We start from the raw sequence: 23080 nt of genomic DNA, 5'->3' as shown, positions 1-23080 counted from the left end.
TTTGCAAAGCAACAATATTTTTTTCCAGCATCCTTGCTGCTTGTCTACTGAGCCAGACATCCCAGTCTTGTTACTGATTTAGCACCTGGGGCATGCAGAAGACAGGTTTTCCCCAGGTGTGGCGCCCATATAAAACCAGACCCTCCGTTCTCCCCCCCACCCACCGCTAGCCCAGAGTGGCCATTTCGCGCCCGGGGTATTTTGGCCCCTGCGTCCCACCGTAGCCCCGGCCGTTGCCGTGGCGACGGGCCCAGCGGCCTGAGCCCGCTGGAGCCACCGGGTGTTGCCGCGCCGGCCTCAGCTGGAGGCCCCGTTACCCGCCGGGGCATGAGGCGGGTACGGGGCCGCTCTCAACCGCCTCTGCGGGGAGAAGGTGAGCAGAAGGGGGCGGTGGAGCTGCGGGGGGGGTCTGCCCGGCCCTCACCGGGGGGGCTGCCCGGGACCCGGCCCGGCCCCGGGAGGTGCTGGTGCCCCAGGCCGGCCGGTTGCATATTCCCTCCCGCCGCCCAGCGCTTGGCTGTCCCGGGACTGAACATGTGGAGGAGTGAACCTGATAACTCCCAGCAGACTTGCGGTTAACTAGTATAGCTAACGACTAGCATCAACTCAGTTGCTTCTCCTGAGTTTATGGTGACCAAGTAAGGCCTGATGGTGACTTCATACCTTGTTTTTCATATCCACTGTTTTCTTAGAAAGGAGTGCCGGGCATACCCACATCACAGGGCACCCTGCTGGGAAGGGGAGATGCTGTATCCTTGGGTCTCTTTGCATATAGCTTTGTTTTTCATAGGTAGCAGCGGATGATCAGTGCATCAGCTACAAGAGACGCCCTCGAGTTGTAAGTGAAAGGCTCCTCTTGGAGCTTCGCTTCTCAAACGGGGCAGACACTGACACAGTTGTCTTCCTCCTTGAGAGGCTGTTACCAGCCAGGCGCTGCTGTGGGATGGCTGCAGCCATAGGGGTAGTTCAGCCAGGAGGCAGCTTACATGAGCTTTACTTGTAGTTCAGCACATTAAAAATTCTGTCAACTTGTACTAAAGCTTTTAACATTAAATAACATCATGTTAAACCAGTCTTGTGTTCTAAAACAGCAAAATCTTGCAGTGAAGCAGGGATTTCTGGCTCCCTGGGTCAGGCTTTTAGTAGGAGAAAGGAGAAACCTGGGAGCTTCAAATAAACAGAGTGATTTTTTGGTAACAGGTAGCTCAAAGTGAGGCACAAGCAAGTTTTCAACAACCTAATGAGAAAAGCATCACATGATTAGTAACTATTTCTCATCATTGATGAGGCAGTTGCCATGTAGCAATTTAAATTGTGAATGCAGGTAGATACTACCAATTTCTTCAAAGACTGAAGTTAGTGTTTGTTTTGTTTTTTTCCGTCCTGCTTCTTGATAAGACTGTGCTGATAAGCATAAATTACATTATTTTGTATTCTTACCCACTACTTCTTTATCAGTCGACCCCAAAAGATGTTTCCAGCCCTTTGCCTGGGACTGCTGCAAGATGTACCAAGTTCAGAGTTGTTCTGCTCGCTCTTTCAGCGCGTTGGCACACTTGCTGTCTGCCAGTCCTCTGGCATTTTTCTGGTACTGGAACCATTATCATCTGAGTTTTCTGTAAAGCAGAGCAGCTCAATTCTTTATTGTTAAAATTTCATCCTGGCTCTGTGGCAAATGAAAAACAACAACTAATAAACCAACATAAACTGAAAAAAAAGGAGAAATTGCTTCTGAGCTCTTAGCTGTTGTGCAAACAGGAGTCATAAACATCAAGAACTTTCCAGGTTATGGTTTGTAACTCATCTTTGCACTTAAATCTTGCTTTCTTCTGCCAGGAATCCAGATGTGGTGGGACAGCTGAATAACCAAGCTGTTTCCTGCATGAATGTCCTGCATATGTAATTTTCTGTTTTGTCCTTCCAGCAACAGTCTGCTTTATATTTCTGTTGTGGAGTAACTCCTGCTTCTTTTCCCCTTTTTTGTCATTACATTACCAGTTTTTCGGTTTCTAGTCTTACCACTTGTTTTGCTGCTGCCAAAGGAGTCTCTGTTTTCTTGGATGCTGTGTAGTGCTAAATTGCAGTTCCAGACTATGTGCTCCAGCAGGGCCATCCTCTCTCACTACACTTCCGCGCGCTAGCGTTCTGACATGAACACATCCTCAGACCACAGCATATCATACTCCATCTCTGGACTGCCACCGAAATACCCACTTTGATCATTTTGCTCAATTTAAGTCTCTCCTCAGGTGTGTTGTTGTTTTAGTCCCTCCAACTTTCTGTCTACTTTGGAGCATATCTCCAGGACCGGGGCTCAGTCACAATATTTTTATATCACATATTTTTTGTTTTCTGGTTTTGATTTATATAGATGAATATCTGCAATAAACCTCCTAATAAGACAGCTCCAGAAAACCTGAGTGAAGCTCTTCCTGAGGTGCAGGTCCAACGTGCTCGAAGGAATGGCTGGAGCTGGCCTCTGCACCTTTACCAGATTACTGCCTGGTTGCTGTACCTTTTCTTTGCGCTGGTTGGCTTTGGAATCCTGGTTCCTCTCCTGCCTCGCCACTGGCTGCCTGCTGGCTATATCGTATCCTTTGGTCAAGAGAAGAACTGACAGAGGAACTTTTTTTTAAATAGGTGTTAGGTAGCATAGAAAGCATAGGAGAAAAGAGCTGAGCCAGAATCTTTTTCTGAACTATAACCATAATCTTGATCTTCCCCTATCTACAAATCCCACTTATTTTGGGATCCTCTCTGCCCCTCTGCTTTAGGTAGGTCACTAACATTCTGCTTCTCCCTTTCATCACTCTCTGCTAAGGTTACATTCTTTAGCTCTGAGGCTCTTCTGCTGTCTGCTTCTGCCTGTGTGTCTCCTTTACCTCATATTATTGTTCTACAAGTGTGCTGCAGGATTTGGGGGAAGTGGCACTAAAAAAGCCCTTCCTGGAACATCCTTGCCATGATGGGCAGCCACAGTTCCCTGTGCTGACTGAATATGTCTTGAAAGGCAACTTTTTATGTTTGATTCTGTGGTGTGATTGCTCACAGTGGTCTTACACATACCTATCTTACTTACCCAAACCCTTGCTATTATCACAGTTCAAACCTTGTGGATTTGTCTATCAAATATCTTCGTAACTCAGTCTAAAGTCCCTGTAATTCAACAGATTAATGTGTCCCAAGGCTTTATTACCAGTTAAAAAAGACAGTAGTGCTTTATTGTGTCAAAGGCAAATCCCTTCCGATTCTGCTATGCCAGCCATCAGAGCTCTGGGCAGTTAGACCTCTCAAAACCTTTCTTTTTTTTTCTCTTACTACACTGCTCTGTTTTCCATAGATGTTAGTATGATCAATGATGTGCACATCTGAGTGTATAACAAAAAACCAGAAGATTCATTTTTGCATGCATGCTCATTTAATCACAATATGTTGAGAAACAAACTCTTGAGCCCAGTGGTACTCCAGGCACGCAGGGTTGCTGCTTTCTATTCTTTGCAAATATCGGCAATTACTTCAGTCTGATCAAAAGTATTCTAAAGTGTATTTACTCTTGACTTGCTACTGCATTTAGAAGTAAGAATCCAAGCAGATATTTCAAGAAACAATGACAAATTCTGGATACCATATGTAAATTATGTAGGAGCCTATTTTAAAGGGGTGATCCTCTTGCTTGGGATCCTAACTGAGGAAAAGGAAAGCAGTGTGATCAGGACTAGTTCCTCAATGTGACTTTTTTTCTTTTCTGGAAGTTTGGCCTTGTGAAGGGGTGTGTGCATGGCCTTAACTGACTGTTCCTTTCCAAGGACTCTATGAACTAAGAAACATGGACCTATGCCACCGATCGGCATGTGGGGCCAGATTCTGGTAAGTAAAGGTAATTTTTAGAAACTCGTGTGCTAGGAACGGCATTCTGTGAGGCAGAGTAGAATAGAATGAGGGTTGTCCCTGTAGATTTAGTTATCTTCTTCTGGAGGATATTTATTACAGGGCAAATGTCTGTGTTAATAAAGCTCCGATTAATGTGCTGCAATCAGTTATATAGTGGTTTCTAATTCTGACCCATATATTTCTCATCTGTGTGAACTTTGTGTATTAAGGATAAAAACATCTGTGTTAAATCAGTTGTACAATCCTTAACTGTGTACTTCAGTGTCCAGGAGTGTGTTTTATCTACCATTTAGTTGTTCATCTTACTGCAGTCTCCATTGATCCTGCGGATGCAAATGTGCGAGAAAAAAACTATCTAGGGCCTCTGGCCACCTTCAATCGTAATCAACATGCACATGTCATTGAAAACCATCATTGCCATGTCTGTGATGTCAATGTGTAAGTATCTTCTCTTTCCCTTCTACTAATCTGTCGTCTTCATCATTACACCTCTCCATTAGTCTTTAATGTTAGACTGCAAGATTGAAATGGAGCCTCTGAAGCTCTACAGTGCATGTTAAACTTCATCATCTGGCAGGGTCCAGTTATTTGGGTAGATGCCTGCTGCCAAATGTGTGCATGGTTCTGTGTTTTCTTTAATTGCTCACATGTTGTGTGGAGAGGACTGCGCTGTTCCATGTTATTTGGATGTTGTTGTCTGACCTAACAAGGTGTAACTTGTCCATGTGTGCTTGTATCTGGCTAGATGTTAATATGATAGCAGGGAATGCTTGGTGGGCAGAGATTGAGATCAAGCTTTGTAGAACTGCAGAGGGTTTCAAATAAGAAATCTACGATCTCCAAAGTAGAAATTGCACAGTACATTGAAAAGACGGATTTTGTGGTGTTTGGGATTGTGATCCAACGAAGGCCAATATGTTTGGGTGTTGAAATATTCCTGGTGTAGGTTTCCTCACTCTTACCACGATCTCTGCTGCTCTCTCCCCCTGTATTTGTGTCACTGGAAAGTCATGGTAATGAGCTGGTGCTGCCACACTAACGCCACCCTTTCTTTGGCAGGAGTGCCAAGTCAAAGCACTGTGGCACTTGCAACAAGTGTGTGTGTGGCTTTGATCACCACTGCAAATGGCTCAACAACTGTGTGGGAGAGAGGAATTACTGGTAAGAGCCTGGCATAGTGACAGGAGCACAAGACTGCGTCAGTAATGTTTCCCCTTCTCTTCCTAAGATTCTCTTGCATCTCAGTTCAGTCTGTACTCAGCCACACAGAACCACTTTTCTTTCAGACCCTGGCTGAGTAAAATCAGTCATGAGAAAACTAGATGGAAAATGCCAGCATGATTATGACATTCAAATGACCAGGGATAAAACTCCTACACTTAGAACTTTGTAGCTGAACATCTATGAGTAAAAACAGAGAATATAATCTTATTATTTTGTATTAGGAAAAGCTTATGGGATGTTAATTGGGTGTCCTTAATGCTTCAGAGAGCTGAGGTGGGAATAGAACTATGATTGTGCTGTTCTTGTCTCTGAAACAACCTGCAGCCAGATTGCATGCTTTCCCAATGAGACTTGCCAATTGGCAGGAGTAACAGCAGCATACAGGCACCTCTAATCTGTGTCAGGTTTAAGATAAAGAGTAAGGAGGCTATCACTGATTATTGCTTCTCAGTTTACTTTCCTGCACTGAAACCAAACGGAAAGCAAAGAGTTGTTACTGGTGGGTGCCATATTACATTGATTTCAGATTTTGTGCAGGAAGCTCTTTGTCTGTCCCAAATATACCTGACTGTTTTGTAACCATGGTTGCTCTAAAGGATCACAGTTTTGTCTTTTAAGGTAACAGATCAGACCTAAGACTGTTAGCCAGTATCTATCATAAGTAGAAGAAAGCGTCACAGTAATTTGGGATAGCTGTCTATATCTCCATCTTTATTAGAGGCTGGGATTTTGAATTGTATATGTGATGTTACTGAAGCCACTCAGACTTTTCACCTTCTTGGCAGGCTCTTTTTGAATAGTGTGCTGTCTGCCCTTCTGGGCGTTGGGCTCCTGCTGCTCGTCGCTTGCTACATCTTTGTGGAGTTCTTCATTGACCCTGGGATGCTCCGCTCCGACCAGCACTTTGATGGTACTAGCAGTGCTTCAGTTGAGCATCTTGTGAATCAACCAGCAAATCTCTGTGTGGTGCTGGATTCTGTGGGCTCTCCTGCTGAGGAGAAACTCCCATTCCTTACTGCTTCAATTTAATATTTCTGAGAGAGTATCTCTGCTCAGCTGGATGGAATGTCTTTCCTTACAGAGCTAACTGCTCTTCCTAAAGGCCTTGCGGACACAAGATTTCTTAGGCCTCCAGTGCATAATGGGTCTGCAGCTATTTTTGAGTTAACAACATTTACAGCTGTGAAGTGTAATGAAAGATATTTAATACCTGGATAATTACTCACCTCCAACTCCTTTTGTTTTACAGCTCTGAGGAACCACACAGACCGCTGGTTTGTGTTTCTTCCTGCTGTTCCTGTTGAGACTCAGGCATCCGGCATTTTGGTCACAGCTGGGATTTTTATTTTTCTGAGCTTAATGACTGTGATCTTGCTAGGCCACCTCCTGACCTTCCACATCTATCTTAGTAGGTGTTATGTTCCATTTCTTTTTCTCTTAGCTTCTTCTACTCCCTCTGTATTCGCCATGTGTTCACCTGTGTCACAAATACATACACATAGTGCAAGATTGCCATTGAAAAGGTAGAAAATCTGGGTTTAATATTATACTTTTTTTTTTTTTTTGCCCCAGTACCAGGCAGGCTTATCAGTGCATGTGCAATATGAGGCTTGCATTGTGCCTGTGCATTCATGTGTCTGAGCAGGGTTATCCTGGAGCTGAGAGCATGTAGGAGAGAAGGAGAGAGGCCAGGTGGGATGAACTAGTTAATTCCAGCTTAGTGACAGTGATGACAGATTCAGATTGGCTCTGCATATGGGTTTTTGTGAGTCTCTTTGCTGTGCTCTGCAGTTCTTCTATTGTGTGAGAGAGCCTGTTTCTCTGTTACTCCAGAGAAATGCAGATGGTAAATTTCTAACAGGAGGCCTGACATCCGAGTCAATGTCCCTTTATGGAAGTTGTACTGTATCAAAACAGAAAGACTTGTGGAATTCAGAAGAGGCTTTCAGCAAGGCTCCACATTACATCTCCTACTTGTTGCTCTGTCAAGCAGGGATATTTCTGTTTGTTTACGTACAGGTGGGCATCAAAAACCTTTTTTCAGCCATTGTCTGAAATTAAGCCAATGCTATTTGGCTGCTTGACATAAGTCATGATGAGTAAAGATCTTAGACTTGCAGTAGTCAGTGGTGCTAAAACTAGGGAAGAAGGGATGTGGTGGAACAGAAATGAGGGCAGCAGTTACAGAGGATCCTTGGATGGGTTTTTAGGTTGTCAGCAGCGATGCAGATGCCAACACAAACTAGGTCAGCACAAACCAGTGTGGTTCCAGAAGCAAAATAGTAACGCTGCTGAAGTGTGGGGTTTGACGGGTGAGTGTTCCTCAGCTGACATTAACGTTCCAGACAGTGAGGTCATTGACCGTCATTTTCCTTTTGCAGCTTCTTTGAGCTTAACTTAAATTTGATAACGTTGAAATTTTACTTTCTTGGTGGAATTGAAAGTTAACTTTCCTGGGTTAGTGGCGATACCTGGAGATTTCAAAGGTCGATCTAGCACTGTAGAAAGACTGAAAGCATAAGAATGCTGGGGCTGCTGCAGGGAGTTTTCCTCTGCATGAAAAAGTAAGGATTGTTTGGTTTAGTACCAAGCCGTATTTATCCTGTCTATGTGCACAACTTCCACCAGAGGGTGCTCCCTCCTTGGGATAAAGACGTGCTTTCTCTTGTCAAACAGAAATGGGGATGTGTTATGCCAGTTCTGCTCTGGGTTTGAGGTTTTTTTTTTTGTTGTTGTTGGGGTGACTTTTTCCTCTTTCAGAATAAATTTTGAGCCAAATTAACTTCTGTTTCTGACCCAATTTTAAATCTTTATGATTTACATGGAAACAGAATTTAATTATTGTCAATTTTTGTTAATATTGTATTACATGGAAATCTGCTACCCTATTGAAACTGGTTCCAGCTGTACAGAAGTGTGGTGTGTAAGTCCCGCTTAAAAGGAGCAATGTTACTGTATTGATGCCTATATTATGTGTTACATATGAGTATGCATTAGCCTTACAACTGGGATTCAGGAAGATAAGACAAAGTATGTCTCCTTTAAATTCCTCTTGTTTCATACATATAAATGTCAATAGTCTCATCTGAATTCTTTAAGGCAGACAGTGTCAGAGTGAGCTGTCGAATTCCTTTTGGGACTAGAAATGCCATTAACAATTAAAGCAATTACTGTTCATTAGTATTTCTCCATGAACCTTTTTTTTACTAGTTAAATTACAGAAAGAAAATAGCACCCTTGTGAGTGGTATTGTCTTTAAATCTTCTATTTAAAAAACTGTCTTAAATCAGGCATGACTGTAAAATTTTAGAATCCAGCTTTGTTACAATCACAGCAAAATTTTCAGAATTACTGTCCTGATTTTAATTATTCACTGCTATCGCTCAAAAGGAAAGAAGTAGGTTGTTTTTAAAATGGTAGGTCCATGTATTCAAAATTACCAGTCTTGATTGAGACTTAGTTCCAGAGGCATTCAGTGAAGTGTGGTACCTCAGAAGCCTGGGGGGAGGATATTTGCTTTTTATTCAATACTGAGAGGCCAATAGTAAGCATAATAAAAGTAAAAATTTAGTAGGAAATATAGGAAAGGATATGGCGCTCTTCACAAGCTCTAATTATGTGTTGCAGTGTTATCCAACCAGACAAATACAGTATTTTTTTAACTAAATAACTTTATTAAAATATTTTAAAAGTAACACTGTTAAGTATTCAGAAACCAATGAACTTCAAGTTGGAAATGGTTTATAGCCCTTGGCTTATGGAGCAATATTCTGTTTCTCAAATAAAGCATATGGTACAATTCAAGGAGCATTGGCCAGCACCCTGCACTGTCCTTGTTAGGTGCATTCGCTGATCACTTGGTTGCAGACTCACATTCATTTTCATGCTCTGTCTTCCTCACAAATTGAAGCTTGAATTCTTTTTTTCCTTCATAAGGTCATTGGTTTAACAGGAGGGGCACCTTCTCCTCTGCTTTCCCCACTTCCCTGTGAAGTAGTCCTGTGTTTAGGGTATGGATTTGAGAGGTCAGATATCACTGCTACGAATGTCTTCAGGCAGAGAAAGGATTTTTAGTCTGGATGTTCCATATCCTGAGTATCTGCTTTAAGTACTATGCTACTGTAAAAAGGAAGAATGACTACCAGGCCGTGCACTAAAAACCTTCAGCATCTATTTCTGATTTTGTGTTTTAAGAATGTTTACTGTAATAGGGTCATTATAGGAGGAATGTCTGAGTTTTGGATCCTCATAACATTTGGGTCTCATGAAGAAAGCAAGCTGCTCAGAAATGTCACATGCTCTTGGTCACTCAGAGAAGCAGATGTGTTTATGTGGGAGAGCCCTTAAAAACACGTACACTCAGGCATATATAAACCCTGAACTCATCTATTTAGCATCAAACAGGTTGGGCATTTAATGCTGACTGTTTTGGACATTGGCTCGATGTCCTCTACAGGATGCACTAATGTGCTGAATTTCTTTCCTCCAATTAGCATTGTGTACCTTCTAACTACTGACTAGGCTTTCTGTATGATACAGATCTTACCCTTACTGGGTATGAATAATGGATTAGCTCTGAAATGAGCTGAACAAGTTACTGCAGTCTAGAAGGCTGTACCATGTATGAGACTTTAGAAGAACAGTGGGACTATATGTTGTGATAATGACAATAAAGGATATAGTAAGATACACAGTGCAAAGGTACTTTTGGCTTAGAGTATCAGTCTTCTCATGTTTATAGTTACTATTTGATTGTATAGTTATTCAGACTGTTTGCACAGGTGTAATCAGGGAGTGGCCTTTCCTGCACTGACAGCTCTTTCTTTCCTCCCAGTGTGGAACAAATTGACAACGTACGAGTACATCCTGCAGCACCGTCCCCAGCAAGACGCAAAAGAGGGAGACAAGCAACTGGAGCCTTGTCCCTCCCAAGTGAGACCCAGTGAGGTATTCGTTCTGCCTTCAGTCCATTTCTCAAAAATAGTCTCTCTTGTCTGCAGTGTAAAGTTTGCTTCACTTTTGCAAGTTCCAAACTTTAGAGGTGATTGCTGAAGATAAGACTTCAGAGGTAATTTGGAGTTGAGTAGGATGTGAGAGAATGTAATATCTGTAATTTGATGAACACTTTGGGTATAAACAAGTACTACTTTCAAAGGAATTGATCCCACCCACTCTCTTCCTCCACCACTTGTTTTGGGTCCTGCACTATCCTTTTCTGCCAGCGCAGCTGTTTGTTACAGTCATACACTGAACAGGGTGGGGGAGCTCATTTGAGTTAGAATAAACTTTATTAAAAAAACAGTTGAGCTCGTGTTTAGTTGGCCTGGCTCCCTCCCGTCTGGTTCACCAAGCAGTCACATAAATGCCTGTGTCAGCAGGAACAAGGGTGACTGAAGAGTGGGAAGGGTCCTCTCACTGGAGGGGACAGGACCGTCAGTTTTGGTGGCAGTGCACATTTTGCTGGCTCATGTGAGTGGTATCTCAAGTCATGATGGAAGGTGAGATAGGCTCTAAGACTGAAGAAACCTGGGCTGATATCTATCCCTGGAGTTACTCAAAATTTGACAGAACAAATTTTGTACTGGCTTTGTCAAAGAGTTGGACTAGAAACTTCCAGAAAGTCTGCCTAGTTTAAATTATTCTGTGATTCTGTGAGCCTCTGTAACTCCATCTAACTTAATGTGATTAAGTTATCTACTATACAGCCAGTTTTATATTTCATAAGAAATTAAATCCAAGCTTCATCCTAGTACTGCGTGTAATGATACAGGGATCTATCTAGACTCATTTGCAGTTTTTCCCTATCAAAGCAAAGGGGTAAATGAGTGAATTCCCTTTTGTATAACATGGAGACCTCAGCTTTTGGTATATATTTTTTCACTGCATTGGAAAAGTTGAACTTTTCGTTTAAACAGAGGTTTCCATAACAACTAAAATATTTGGCACTTTGTCTCATAGAGCTCTGCTTACCATGAAGATTAGCACAATAATAAAGCATTAGCTCTTAAAAATTTCCTAGGTACTGAATTTTGATTGATACTGAAAGTAGATTTGAACGGGGTGGACTTGGTGTGTGTACACATTTGGGATGTAGCCATTCAATGATGTTCTGTCTCTGCTGGTGGTTTTCTAGATTTGTGTGAATATAGTTATTTTGAAGCAGCAAGCCTGGAAGGAGCAGGGTGAAAAGTGCTGTGTTTCAGGACTTCAGTTAGGGCTTCGGGGAACAAGAAAGACTGGATGATGCCCAGTAATGTTGTTAAGAAAACTGTTAACCCACCAGATTTTCCTTGTTTCTTACATAGCAACCAGAGATAAACACAAACAAATAGATTGGAGTAGGAGTACAGCAAGTGACTTGCCTTTTGTAAGCTGTGTTGACTACAGCTTTCTTTAGCTTGAACACAGAAACCCTTTGTAATTGATCCAAGACGTTGCAAGCACAAAATGGAACTCATCCTCTTCCCACTTTTGTCTTAACTGTTCATTCATTTTAAGGAATAAGAAGAAACATACATTTCCCCTTTAATCCTTGGTTTTGAGCCTTATTCAAGCTTGGCTGTTGGTTTTGGCTTTGTTTTTCCATGTCTGTCTGTAAGTCTTCAGCTACATTCAGGTTAAAGGATTTTTTTTCAGGTTAAAGGATTCTTATGTATTTGTAGAGTCCTTCTCAGAACATGCACAGAGTAAAAGCTCTAATTTTGCACACTCGAGTGGTTCAGATGTCACAAAAGATGCAAATCAGTTGCACATATACAGCTTTTGCCTCTATTACTATACTGAGAGCAGCTTGTGGAAGTTACAGGGTTTTTTTTATTTGTTGGAGCTTTTTTGTTTATTTTGGTTTTTGTTGTGTTTTTTTTGTTTGTTTTTTTCTGGTTTTGTGTGGGGTTTTTTTCTCTCTCTGCAGGCAGTTGCATAGCTGTCCAAAGAAATATGAACTAAACCAAAACCAATGCTTTAATGCATAATTTCCTTCGTACCAGGGAGCTGGCTTGCATAGTGAGGTCAGGTGTAATGTGATTTTTTTTTTTATCATTATTTTATTTTTTTCCCCCCTCCACTTTCCTAAAGCTTTGAACTTACTTTGGACACTGATTCAGGTTGGTGAGGTTTTATTTTAAAGAATAAAGATGGAGTTTACTCAGGTTCCCTCACACTTCCAATATTGCATCTCTCTTCCAATGTCTGGTTAAGATGCAGCTTGTCTTCACTCTCAGCCTCAACACCTGCAACAGGACCCACTTTCCCTGGTAGGAGCCATTTTTTTTCCTGTTCAGTTCTGCCTCCCCTCTAGCCTGACAACATTTCAGGGCTGTGGCTCTCGCTGAAGTGGATGGTGGGAGCAGCTGCAGCAGGCAAAGGAGCTGAATTCATCCTGCAGTTGTAACCATGAACCTTGGAGTGGACACAACTGGTGTTCCACCTCTAGAAGAGGTCTGAGCGTGACCAGGACTTGCAAGGTGGCAGTGAACTTGAGCGGTGTGTTGATTGAGCTGTATGTTTTCAGCAAGAGCTGAATCCTAACAGCCAAATTGTGAAGGGTGGCTTTGTCTCGCTGTTGCAATGGAAGTACGCTGGCTGTCCTGCTAACGACAGGGAACAAAGGGAGGCTGGGACTCTGCGCCATGTTTTGTAGCTTTTGTCACACTGAGAGAACATTGTATTTTCTATTGACCGAGTCTTCCATTTGTTTCTGCTAGTCAGCTCTAATTGTTTACTTTCTTTTATGTGGCTGCTTTGGTTATACATAATTTATAGGCGGCTGAAATGAGCAAAATAGATTTTAAAAAGCTCTTTCACTCCTTGCTTGGAAAGAGTTGTTCATGATATTCTCAAGAGGTATCATTCATTAATCTCCTTTAAAATGCCAGGCCTGCAGCCTGTATGCTGTTGAAATTGAGTCCTGATTGTTCTCAGTTATATTCTGCACAGTCCTGCTGCAGCTGCTGCACATGTCCTGCTGCAGCTCATTTCAACCACTCTGTGCTTTCCTCTGAAACCACCTACATCTCCCCATGTGTACGCTTACAGTGACACGAGATTGTGTCTGGTTTCCTTCATTTGCGACTCAGGTGCATGAGGCGTGAATGTAAATGTTAAGAATTTGGTCCCAAAGGAACTCGGAGGAAACAGTTGTGCATATTTGATGTTCAGTCAATGATGAGCAATGATTTGACTCGAGTTAAAAATTCTGTTTGAAATAAATATGGTCATTTTCTGCAGATAGTTAATCCTGCACTTGGATAAACCTTGTCAGTAATAACCCCAAATAGCATAATTATCGAATCAGAAAGTTCTAATATTTGGGTTTGCTAAACCAATTCCCTTCAAATTTGATGTTACCACCAAAAACAGCTGCAAATTCCTTTCCACCTTTTTGACAAGACCAGTTAAACTAAGAGCATATTACAAAAGGCTGAAGTCTTTCCAGTTTGGCAACTCTCTTATCTAACAATTACACAAGTACTGACACTCCAGACATTGATGCCAAGGTGTTCAAAAGCAGCTAGTAATTTTGGAAGCATCTCTTCTGGGCCAGGCTGATCAGAGCAGCATGCTGGCTCTGACACGGGCCCGTTGTGGGTGCTGAGAAAGAGCGCAGGAGCCGTTGTCCCCAGTACCCTCTGCCAGCACTTGCCAATATGTCTTAGGGGCTTCTGCAGCACAGAGCTTCAAATAGCATTGTGTTTGCTGGTTTCTCACAGAAACATTGCTAACTTTTGCTTGAATTCATGCAACGTTTAGCACCTGCAGTATCCGGTGGCAGTAATTATTCACCAGTTGCTCTCTCCACTCATATCTGCCCTGAGCATTTCCTCTCCTGACTGAAGAGCCCTGCCCCATTAGCTCTTCCTTGTACAGAAACTGTTCCACACCTTCCCCTGGTCCTGTCACTCTCCTCTGTACCTTCTTCCATGTCTTCTGTGAGGAAAGATGCTGGAATTCCTTAGGGAATCCAGTGTCCAGGCTGCCAACGAATTTATTCAGTAACATGAAACTATTTTCTGTGTTCTTTTTTTGTATGCCTTTCCTTTTCATTCCTATCAGCTGAAATTATTTCTTGGCTGCCACTGATAGTGCAGCTCTGTGAATTATTTTCCAGTTCAGAAACCATAGCTTTGTATGTAAAGTTTATGCTACTTTTCTCATATGCATGACTTTATATCTTTCCATCTTGCAATATTCATTTTCATGTGCCATTTTATCACCCCATAACTCAATATTGGAAGAATCTTCTGCAACTCTTTGTGATTGGCTTTAATTTTTGTTGCCTTACACAAGGGAGTATCATCACCAGATTTCATATTGCTGTTCTGCTCTTTTGTCGATTGCTTATGAATTTGTTGAAGCGCTGAGGCCCTGGGTCTCCCAGGAACCCATTTGTGGGATGTCCAATGTTGATTTCATTTTTCAATTTGCCGATCAGGCTGTTCAGACAAATAGGTCTTTGTGAGCTTGTCTAAGATTTTGTGGAAGCTAATGCCTATTGCATGTAAAATCCCTCTGTCTTTGCCACCTAAAAGCTGCCTTAAAATGTATATTTGTCTTTATAGTTACTGTGTACTAAAATGTTTAAGAGGAAGTTGTCTTGCTAATTAATCAAGTTTAGGAGCAGCTGAAAAGTAGCATCAAGGTTCTCCTGAGCACAGTTTATCTTTTTTAACAATGGAGCTTCATACCCTGTGTCAGTTGGTACTCTGACCATCTTAAACGTGTTCTTCCGAGGGGGAACTGGGAGCCCTTTTCCATAATGCAGACACTTGGATTTAGGAGGTTTATTCATGGAGTCGTCTGATATGTTTGTGAAAGAATGCAATTTTAAAATTTCGGATAGCATTACTTTGAGTTCAGCTATACCTGAGGGAAATGTGCAATATATCACATTGTTTTTTAAAAAAACAGCACTGTTATTAGCCGTACAGGATTCACACAAGAAACAGCAAACAGTTTTCCCTGTTTGTTGCATGCTTTCATTTTTCTTGCCTCCATTTTGAATTTAAACGTTTTTTACATCTAGTGCTTAACTCCTATGATTGAATTGTATAACTAATGGAGGCTTTAAGTGATATTTTGAATGCAATCCCAAGAAATGATTCAGCTGGTCTCTGTGTGCTCTGATTTTATTTTGAGCCATATAAAATACTGGCTGGACTAACTGAATGAATGAGGGACTTCTAATTGTCTCAATCTTGGTTTTCCATCTTCTTAAGTAGCAGACTCCTGCTGCATTTCAGCTTTAAGGACAGAAAATATCTGGCATGTGATTATATAAGGAGGAAGAAGACATGTCTGTAGGGAAAATCTCTTCTCCACTATGTCCATATTGGTCTGAAAATGTTAATTCTTTCTTTTTCTTTTTTCCCTAGGAAGCAGACTTTTTTTCAGGTAACCCTGGCTATACAGACCCTCATATGCAAGCAGAGGAATTCTCAACAGTAACTTCAGGAAAAGGGTGAGTGAAGTCATAGATAGGAGTCTCCCAGCAGCATGTATGGTGAATGGGAAGTGGTCACCAAAGCCACTGATGGACCCGAAACCAAAAATACCAAGGAGGATGGGGAGCACCAGTGTTGTGAGCAAAGCATCGTGAAATCTTTGTGTTTCAGGAGCATAATTACCTGCAGGAGTAATTGCTTCCCCTCCTCTGGGAAAATATCTTTCCTAGAATACTCTGTGTAGGCTGTTTTATTTTAAAGTTACTTTAAAGCTGCCTGATTTGTCCTGTAATTCCTATACTGAGCTCATTATAGTTATAAGATTTCAGATTGTCAAGAGATGAATCACAACAGCGAAGTTTATAACACAGGCAAGCACTCATGGGAAAACAACATCCTTGTCTCTTAATTAAGCCTTGCCTATTAACTCCTGGCCCTGGGGAAGGCAAGATAAACTCTTCATAGTTTGCACAGTTGTGCAGGAAAAGTTACTCTGCAGTTTCACTGGTAATATTGCATGAAGCGAGGGATGCTTTGGTCAGGCTGATACTTATGTGCAAGCAAAATGAGGACCTGAATTAAGTCATGTCTAAGGGAATCACCTTGTATATTTGCTGTGTGTTTTAGTTTTCTGAAGCTTTATGTCCACAGCGACAAAGCTGACCCTGAGCAGAGCTCCTCCCCTGACCTCCCAGCTCTTCAGTTTGTGGTCCCATCGCAGGTAAGCAGACTTGCTACATCCCATAACCTCTGACACTGTTCAAATGTGGATGTTAAAGGACATTGAGGATGATGTGTGTGGCTATGAAGCTAGAGTATGTGAAACAGCTGTCCAAAGCCAAGTTTGCTATGCTCTTGATATCCATGTACCTGTGTCCAGATGCTCTCCCCTCTTGTTCAAATGGCAGGTGGTGGTGCTCTCCCCCTTTTCTCCAGAAGCCAGTTAATCGAAGTCTTGTCATCTGGATTATATGAAAAATTTCCTTTTGACTATATTTCTCTTTTGGACAAGAGCTATCTCACTTTTTGCATTTCCTGTGCTATGTGATTTTTGGTCCCCTCCTCTAGTTTGACTCTACAAATGCATTTGTCCACCAGGGTCTCATACATGCTCCAGCCATATGAGGCAACAGCTTAAAGGTACCTACACACAGAGAATTGCTTTATGTGGATAATGTGTGTGTGTGTGTGTGTGTTCATTAAATATCTGTTCTCTCTTGTTGCTTTATAGTAACTCAGTCTTAAACTATGAAATATTCTTAGCCTTTGGTCATACCTAATGCTCATTATTAAAAATAGGAGATGTTAAAGAGAGGTAGTAATTACAAAACATGAGTGTCTCATTACCTTGGGCTGATGAAGTGACTTCCCTTCTCTTGGGTCTCTTGCTTTTACAGCAACAGAAAAAAAGAAGAAAGAAGACACATAAAGGTTCTTCCTCAGCAATGGACAACAGATCTCAAACACATGCTGGACCTTGGCCACCTTTCCCAGATCCCCAGTCAGGTGAGAGTGTACCAGTCAGCTTCTCTGCTGCTGGACTGGATTTCTGCTTGCTGGCACACTGAAGTGAAGCGTGTCATGAGAAACCAGCACTGGCAGAAAGTTAAACTTGTCTAAGAAGGGAAAATGAGTGCTTCTGAGTGCTCGGAGATACTCTGAAGTGATCAGACTTGAGTACACTGAGTGTAAAATTATGTACATTTCTCATATCTAATTTTGCATAAATATATGTATGGCTTTCTTTAACACTAGTGCATCGGCCATATCAGAGTTTTAGGGCCTGTTGATGTCTTTGTGGGGTTGAGGGATCTCTTTTTCTTAAGCTTTCTTCTCCTTTTCTTTCCATTTGTAGGGTTCCCAGCCACGGCTGCTGCCTCCTCATCTTCCCACAGCCTTCGTCTCCTACTGCCAGCTTCTCCTCTGAGAGCTGCTGTGCCCCCCAGCAGCATCAGCCTCATCCAGGCAGCGGGACCCCCAGCTGACTATCACTCAGAGTCTGCCGAGTCCATGGATGAGATTCCTGTGGCTCAAACTCGCCTTGGGAGCACGGCCCTTCGTGGGCCTCCTAAGAATAGCTCAAGCAACTCTCAAGACTATCTCTTGTCCACAGACAATCCCAGAGGTGACAGAGAGAAGAATCTGTGTTCTGGGCACAAGGCAAAAAGGAAAACCTGCCAGCAGGACAGACATGTGGAACAAGACCTGGAACTATTTTCAAAGATTCCTGCTGTGTTTGTAAGTAGGAGCAGTGGAGAACTTCATGTCTCTCAGCTCCAGCCCATTGAGAGCACATCTGAGCCACACCACAGAAAATGCACCAAACTCCAGTGACTCCCTGGAGGTAGCAGCGTCCCTTTACCTGATGCTGTCCATCTTCCAACAGAACGAGTTGAGAGGCAGAAAAAAAACCTGCTGCATTGTTGTTTCTGGCTGTGGCCTCTTCCTAAGTCAGGAATGCCCCCAAGCCCAGTTCCACACTCCTTGTCAAAAGGGAGCAGCCTCCCCTGATGGGGATGTGCTCCCGCTGGTTCGGGACTGCAGCATTAGTACTCCAAGGAGTGCTGAGGGCCTCATCCTTGCATTGTGTGCTTGCTATCAGACTGCAGCAAGACATTTCTTGCTACCTGACCAAGGGCAAGAGGCAATAAGGTGGCAAACCTGAGGTAGGTGTGTTGCTAGAGAGAACTCGAGTGTTTTCTATAGGAAAGGGTTGTCTCCTCCTGGCCCTCCGTACACTCACACTGCAGTGACTTTCTGGGAGTGTGTGTGGGGAAGAGCAAGGCTTCATCTCCACTGTTCCCTGCACCTTCAAAACTAAGTTTCCCATCTCTCTACACCCTGTCAGTCTTTGGATCATGTGCAGGAGCTTCAGCAGGTGGTCAGGGAGTAACCTCAGGATTGCCCTGTCCCTATACCGCTTTCTACTGTGCACTCTCAAGCCCACTCCACCAGCATGTCCTCTGTAAGGCAGCATGGTTTGACCTGCTCTGCCTTCCCAGCAGCCTGGGGTGCCTCACTGCTCAGCTTTCTCATCAGAAGCTCTGGGATACAGCAAGTCCTGAAACTTTTCCATTTCCTGGGCTGCCAGATCCACACTAGTCCACAGCCAAGCCTGGAGTCTGCTGCAGGATTTTTCTGCAGTACAGACACTGGGGCATGGAGCCAGTGCCTCAAGTCACAGCACCCTGTGCTGGTGGTGAGAAGCAGAGAGTGACACCTCAGCTTCCCCTGCCCTCTTGCTTCCCCAGGCAGCATTCCCTGTTCCAAGTTCCTGGCTGAGTGCTGAGGCTGCCAGCCAGCCCAGATCTGCCCAGCAGCCAGCTAACTGCAGAGCCTGGGATAGCAGCTACGCACACATGCCAATGGGGCTTGCCACCATCATGGATGTGCCTGTCATGATTTGTCGCTTGGCAGCTGTGTAACCTGCACAGCCCCTGCTTCTCCAGCACCTTGAGAGTCAGCAGCTGGCTTGGCTGGTTGCACCATTCCTGGACAGGCCCCTGGTGCTGCATGCTGGTGTGTGTGAACAAAGACGTGCATCAGCACAGAAGGGGAAGCCTGGGAAGTCTTTATCACTCTACCAAATGTTTTGATACATGAAAACCACATCTGACCCTTTCTCCAAGATGACGGTGGGTGCAGGTTAGCACCCTATTTTGTTTTGTCCTTCCTTGTGTGAGTCAAGTTAAGCTGTTCCTCACCTAGCTCAGTCTGCAGGCATTCATCAGAAATGGTTCAGAGCAGGACAGGCTATCTGGGGACAAATGTCCCCTGGGCACAGCCAACATGGGACAGGCAGGCTGGACTCCCAGCTTTGATGTACACACTTCCCAGCCTGGCTTGTTGCCTGTCATCCCAGTGCTCATGCTGGCTTATGTGCTGCTTTGAGGTCCACACGAAGTCCACTTCCCCTGGAGCTTTAGGCTCAGACACGTTTCCTTCTGGAGAGCTCACTTCAGCAGGGACGCAGGAGGGCACCTGTTGTATGTTGAAAGCCTCAGCCCATTCCAGGAGCACTCCTGAATGCTTGCCCAGCTCCCTTGGAAAGCACCTCAGCACTGTCACCTGGCCAACACCGTGCTGTGTGGTGCCCATGCAGTGGGAATTTCAAGCAGCATGTGCCTTCAAGAAGGCAAAGTGCTGCAGCTGCTCCTGAAAACACCTGATCCTTGCAGAGCTGAAGCTGGATTCAGGGAATCTTCCCTTTGCTGAAGGGTTTATGGGGTAAGTGTGTTCCAGAGACAGGACCATCTTGGCAGAGCACTCCCTGGGGACAGTCCTTGGGAAATTCTGGCAAGGCAGCATAGATACAATCGCTCACCCCAGGCTTCTTTAAAGAAAGGCTGTCTTACTGACCTCCTCTGTCATCTGATTTTGGACTCCTGAAAGAGCTGGAATGTGGAACCTTGACTCTGAATTATATGAGCCATTGATCAGCAGAAGTGAAGTCTCACATAGCTGTTAAGTCATTATGTCTAAATTTGCAGGAAGGGTTGGTCTGTAGCTACACTCCTTGCAGCTTCCCTTGCTGCTGTGGCCAGTGGTACCTGCCGGTGGTGTGACCCTTTGGAAAAGCAGGTGTGTGTGGGACCAACCCTTGTGGACCAGCAGACATGGCATGGCTTGTCTACAGAGATCATCTGCTCCCTGATAGATCATGGTTAGACAAAGTCCTTCCAGTTGTTTCTCTTCATATCTGCTGTCATCCTGCACAGAAATGCTGGACTCAGGGTTTGCCAAGGCCAGCTGTCCCTCCTCCCCAGAAGGCATCAGTAATTTCTTTCCAGCAGGTCCCCCTGAGCAGACCTTACGTGTTTTCTTACCCTTTGTCATGTATGGAGCTCTTTGGCAGCTCTGTCCACAATAAAATTTTCTATGCCCTTTGCTAAATAGTTTCCTCCTTTTTTTTGCAGTCATTCATTTATCTGCCCAGTTGATGCGTGCCCCCCACCCCCCCCGCCCCCAATTTTTCCCTGCACCTCTGATGTTGTAACTGGGCTTTGCACCTTGACCTGTGTGTGGCTGACAGCGTTCCCCTCTGTGCACCGTGCTGCAGGCAGGCTGCTGTGCGCTTTGGGGTGAGTGGAGCCATGTTTTCTGCTCTGTCTCCTCTCCAGGTAAGGAAATGTCCAGCGTGTCCCAAGGTGGTGGGTTCTGAGCACAAGCTGGGAAGGAAGGAGGTGTCCTGCACTGCTGGCAGTTTGCTGGGACATGACCCTTTCCAGGAGCACAGAGCCCTCCCTCAGGTTCAACATTTAGTTGTTCTCCCCTTCCCAGGCTGGGCTCACCTTCCTGTTGTTCTACTGGAAACAGCTCATAGTCCCCAAATTCCCCTGACATGTACATGGATACCCACCTGAGAAGGGTCTCTGCCTCCAGAGTCCCCGACAACCACTACAGTGCCCATATGCTGCTGGGCTGTACTGGTTCTGTCCTGCAGGCTTCCCTGCAGGGAGCAGGAGCCCATGCTTTTTGTTGGAGGCCAACAGGATGCCCTGAGGACCCTGATGTGGAAGCTTCTCTGGGCAGGGAAGACATCCTGTGCAGGGACAGGAGTTGGACTCGATCCTTGTGGGTCCCTTCTGACTCAGGACATTCTATGATCCTTCTCCTGACTTCAGCTGAGACAGGGAATGTTTTCTCCACTACATCAAGTGCTGGAGGAGACAGAATAAATCAAGACTGCAAAATATACTTTATCCATGTGTTGGGGCAGCTGGGTGCTGAGCGAAGGGCCTGGCCCCTAGCAGGACAGGCTCCTAGTGCTGCCAGTGTCTGACCCTGATCTGAACCTCACAGATGGCAGGTGGGACCATGTGTACCAAGTGGTGTTTGATTGTGGCTGGGTTTTGTGTTTTTGCCACAACCACATTAAAGGAGGACTGTTGAAGGTGCATATGGGGCACCTGATGAGTGAAAATGGTGAGATTGAGATGGTTTTAGCTCCTGGGAGAGCTGTTCTCTACCCCAGCTCAGTTCCCAGCAAGGATGAGCTTTTGCAAGTGAAGTTCAGCATCTCACCTGAGATGGTTCAGGCTGTGAGGGCTTTTTGCAGATGCTGCTTTGCAAAATACACATGCCTTTGGGACCCTGGTGCTGTGTGTTGTATCTCACAAAGTTGTGGAAGTTTTCCACAGCAGGCAGCTGGTACCCTGCCAGCATGGTCACAGCAGGGGCAGGTGCAGCCCGGGCACGCTCCTTCCCCACCTCATTTCTTTCCTTTTGGGACCCTGCAAAGGTGTCAAAGGTATTTCTACTGACTGGGTTAAGGTGACAGTAGAAGTCCTGGTGCCTTCAGCTCCCTATTGCTGCAGAAACATTGAGGTCTGGCATGCCCAAGCACCTTTTCCAGCACCAAATAAGACGTTTGCCAGGGCACGAACTCTCCCATCAACAGGAGGCAGCACCCTGGACCAGTCGTTTCTACCATGAGATGCTGTGGCTTTTTATTAGGAGCAAGCAAAGCCTTTGCAGGATGGTGACAGCTTTCCGGAGTCCTCTAAAATCATAAATCACTGTCCCTGGCCACTTGCCAGTGGCTGTACCAAGCCTCTCAGCACGTTCCTCTCTCAGCCTTGGTGTGGGATGTACACCCTGCTGGCTTTCATCTTCAGGCCTGACTCAAGTTTCTTAGTTTTCTCTTTGAAGTCAAGGGGAACTTCCTTCGGGAAACAATTTTTGGTGAGTCTGTTCCTATGCTCTGCTTTTGACACAACCTGAGAGCATCTCAAGGGGCTGCCTCGAGTTGCAGGAGGGGAAAAGGAAGCTCCTGCCAGAGGACAGAGGTTTTTGCCCTCTCGTCTCTGCCCGGTGCTGTGCATGCAGATGCCCCTCGGCTCTGCGTGCTGCTGGCACACCTGGCACACACATGCACGCTGTGATCGTGCTGCTCATCAGCTGCAGCCAAGCTCCGTTAATGCCTTGTGGACATGCTGTTGCTGGGGTTACCGTATACATATTGCACAACCTCTGAAACACTGCCCTCTGTTTTGTAGCAACTTGTGATAGAGAAGCAGCGTTCCTGCATAACCTCATCCCACCCCAGCTGCAGCCGAGCCAGCGACTGAAACGAGATGACTGTGGGGAGCCTGCAGTGCCCAGCCCCGGGGGAGGCAAGGGGCAAGGAGGACAGAGGGTGAGTGCAGACGGTGCTCAGAGGTTGCACTCATGCTCTTGTGTGTGCCCTGAGCTGCACCCTGGAGCTATCGCTGCATGCCAGGACTTTGTGTGAAGGTGGGGAGATAGGCATGGTCCTAGCAAACACAAGCCCAGCATTTAAAGCCATGTCTTGGTGACACTGAGCTGTGAGCCTCAGTGTGCCTCAGGAAAACACTGAAGTTACACAGCTCGTTAAGCTCCCTGGAACAGGAGACAGCCTGGGAATGTCCTGACCCTTGTTGGAAATCACAAAAAGGGAAAGATCCCTGGGGAGCTGAGCACTGAGCCGTGAACATGGTCCTCTACCACATCACAGGACCTGTGCAACCTCCTCCTTGGCTCCTGCCCACACCGTGGGCTCTGGA

The 23080-nt window shown here is 44.6% G+C and overlaps 1 protein-coding gene across 2 annotated transcripts; it reads left to right on the top strand.

The window, feature by feature from the left end:
• The first annotated feature begins 235 nt into the window (after positions 1 to 235).
• ZDHHC1 (zDHHC palmitoyltransferase 1) lies at positions 236 to 20441 on the top strand. Of its 2 annotated transcripts, none has more exons than XM_082062551.1 (11): positions 236 to 373; positions 2372 to 2590; positions 4154 to 4329; positions 4951 to 5052; positions 5901 to 6025; positions 6365 to 6523; positions 9950 to 10062; positions 15486 to 15571; positions 16206 to 16275; positions 16952 to 17060; positions 17410 to 20441. In XM_082062551.1, exons 2-11 carry the CDS (start codon positions 2372 to 2374, stop codon positions 17886 to 17888), a joined length of 1638 nt encoding a protein of 545 aa, XP_081918677.1. In that variant the 5' UTR covers positions 236 to 373; the 3' UTR covers positions 17889 to 20441. The 2 variants fall into 2 exon arrangements, with proteins under 2 accessions (XP_081918677.1, XP_081918676.1); XM_082062550.1 differs by having other exon boundaries at positions 16182 to 16275.
• The last annotated feature ends 2639 nt before the right edge of the window (positions 20442 to 23080 follow it).

Source organism: Streptopelia decaocto (assembly GCF_964273445.1).
Source record: "Streptopelia decaocto genome assembly, chromosome: 11".
NCBI classification, from domain to species: Eukaryota; Metazoa; Chordata; class Aves; order Columbiformes; family Columbidae; genus Streptopelia; species Streptopelia decaocto.
Note: the sequence above shows the minus strand (reverse complement) of the source record. Positions and strands in the feature narration are given on the sequence as shown.

Bases quoted from the DNA above. Each gene is read 5' to 3' on its own strand.
- ZDHHC1 (XM_082062550.1), top strand. From the start codon at position 2,372: ATGAATATCTGCAATAAACCTCCTAATAAGACAGCTCCAGAAAACCTG. The intron at 6,026-6,364 runs GTACTAGCAGTG...TTTGTTTTACAG, and splicing joins CTCCGACCAGCACTTTGATG to CTCTGAGGAACCACACAGAC. The intron at 6,524-9,949 runs GTAGGTGTTATG...CTTTCCTCCCAG, and splicing joins GACCTTCCACATCTATCTTA to TGTGGAACAAATTGACAACG.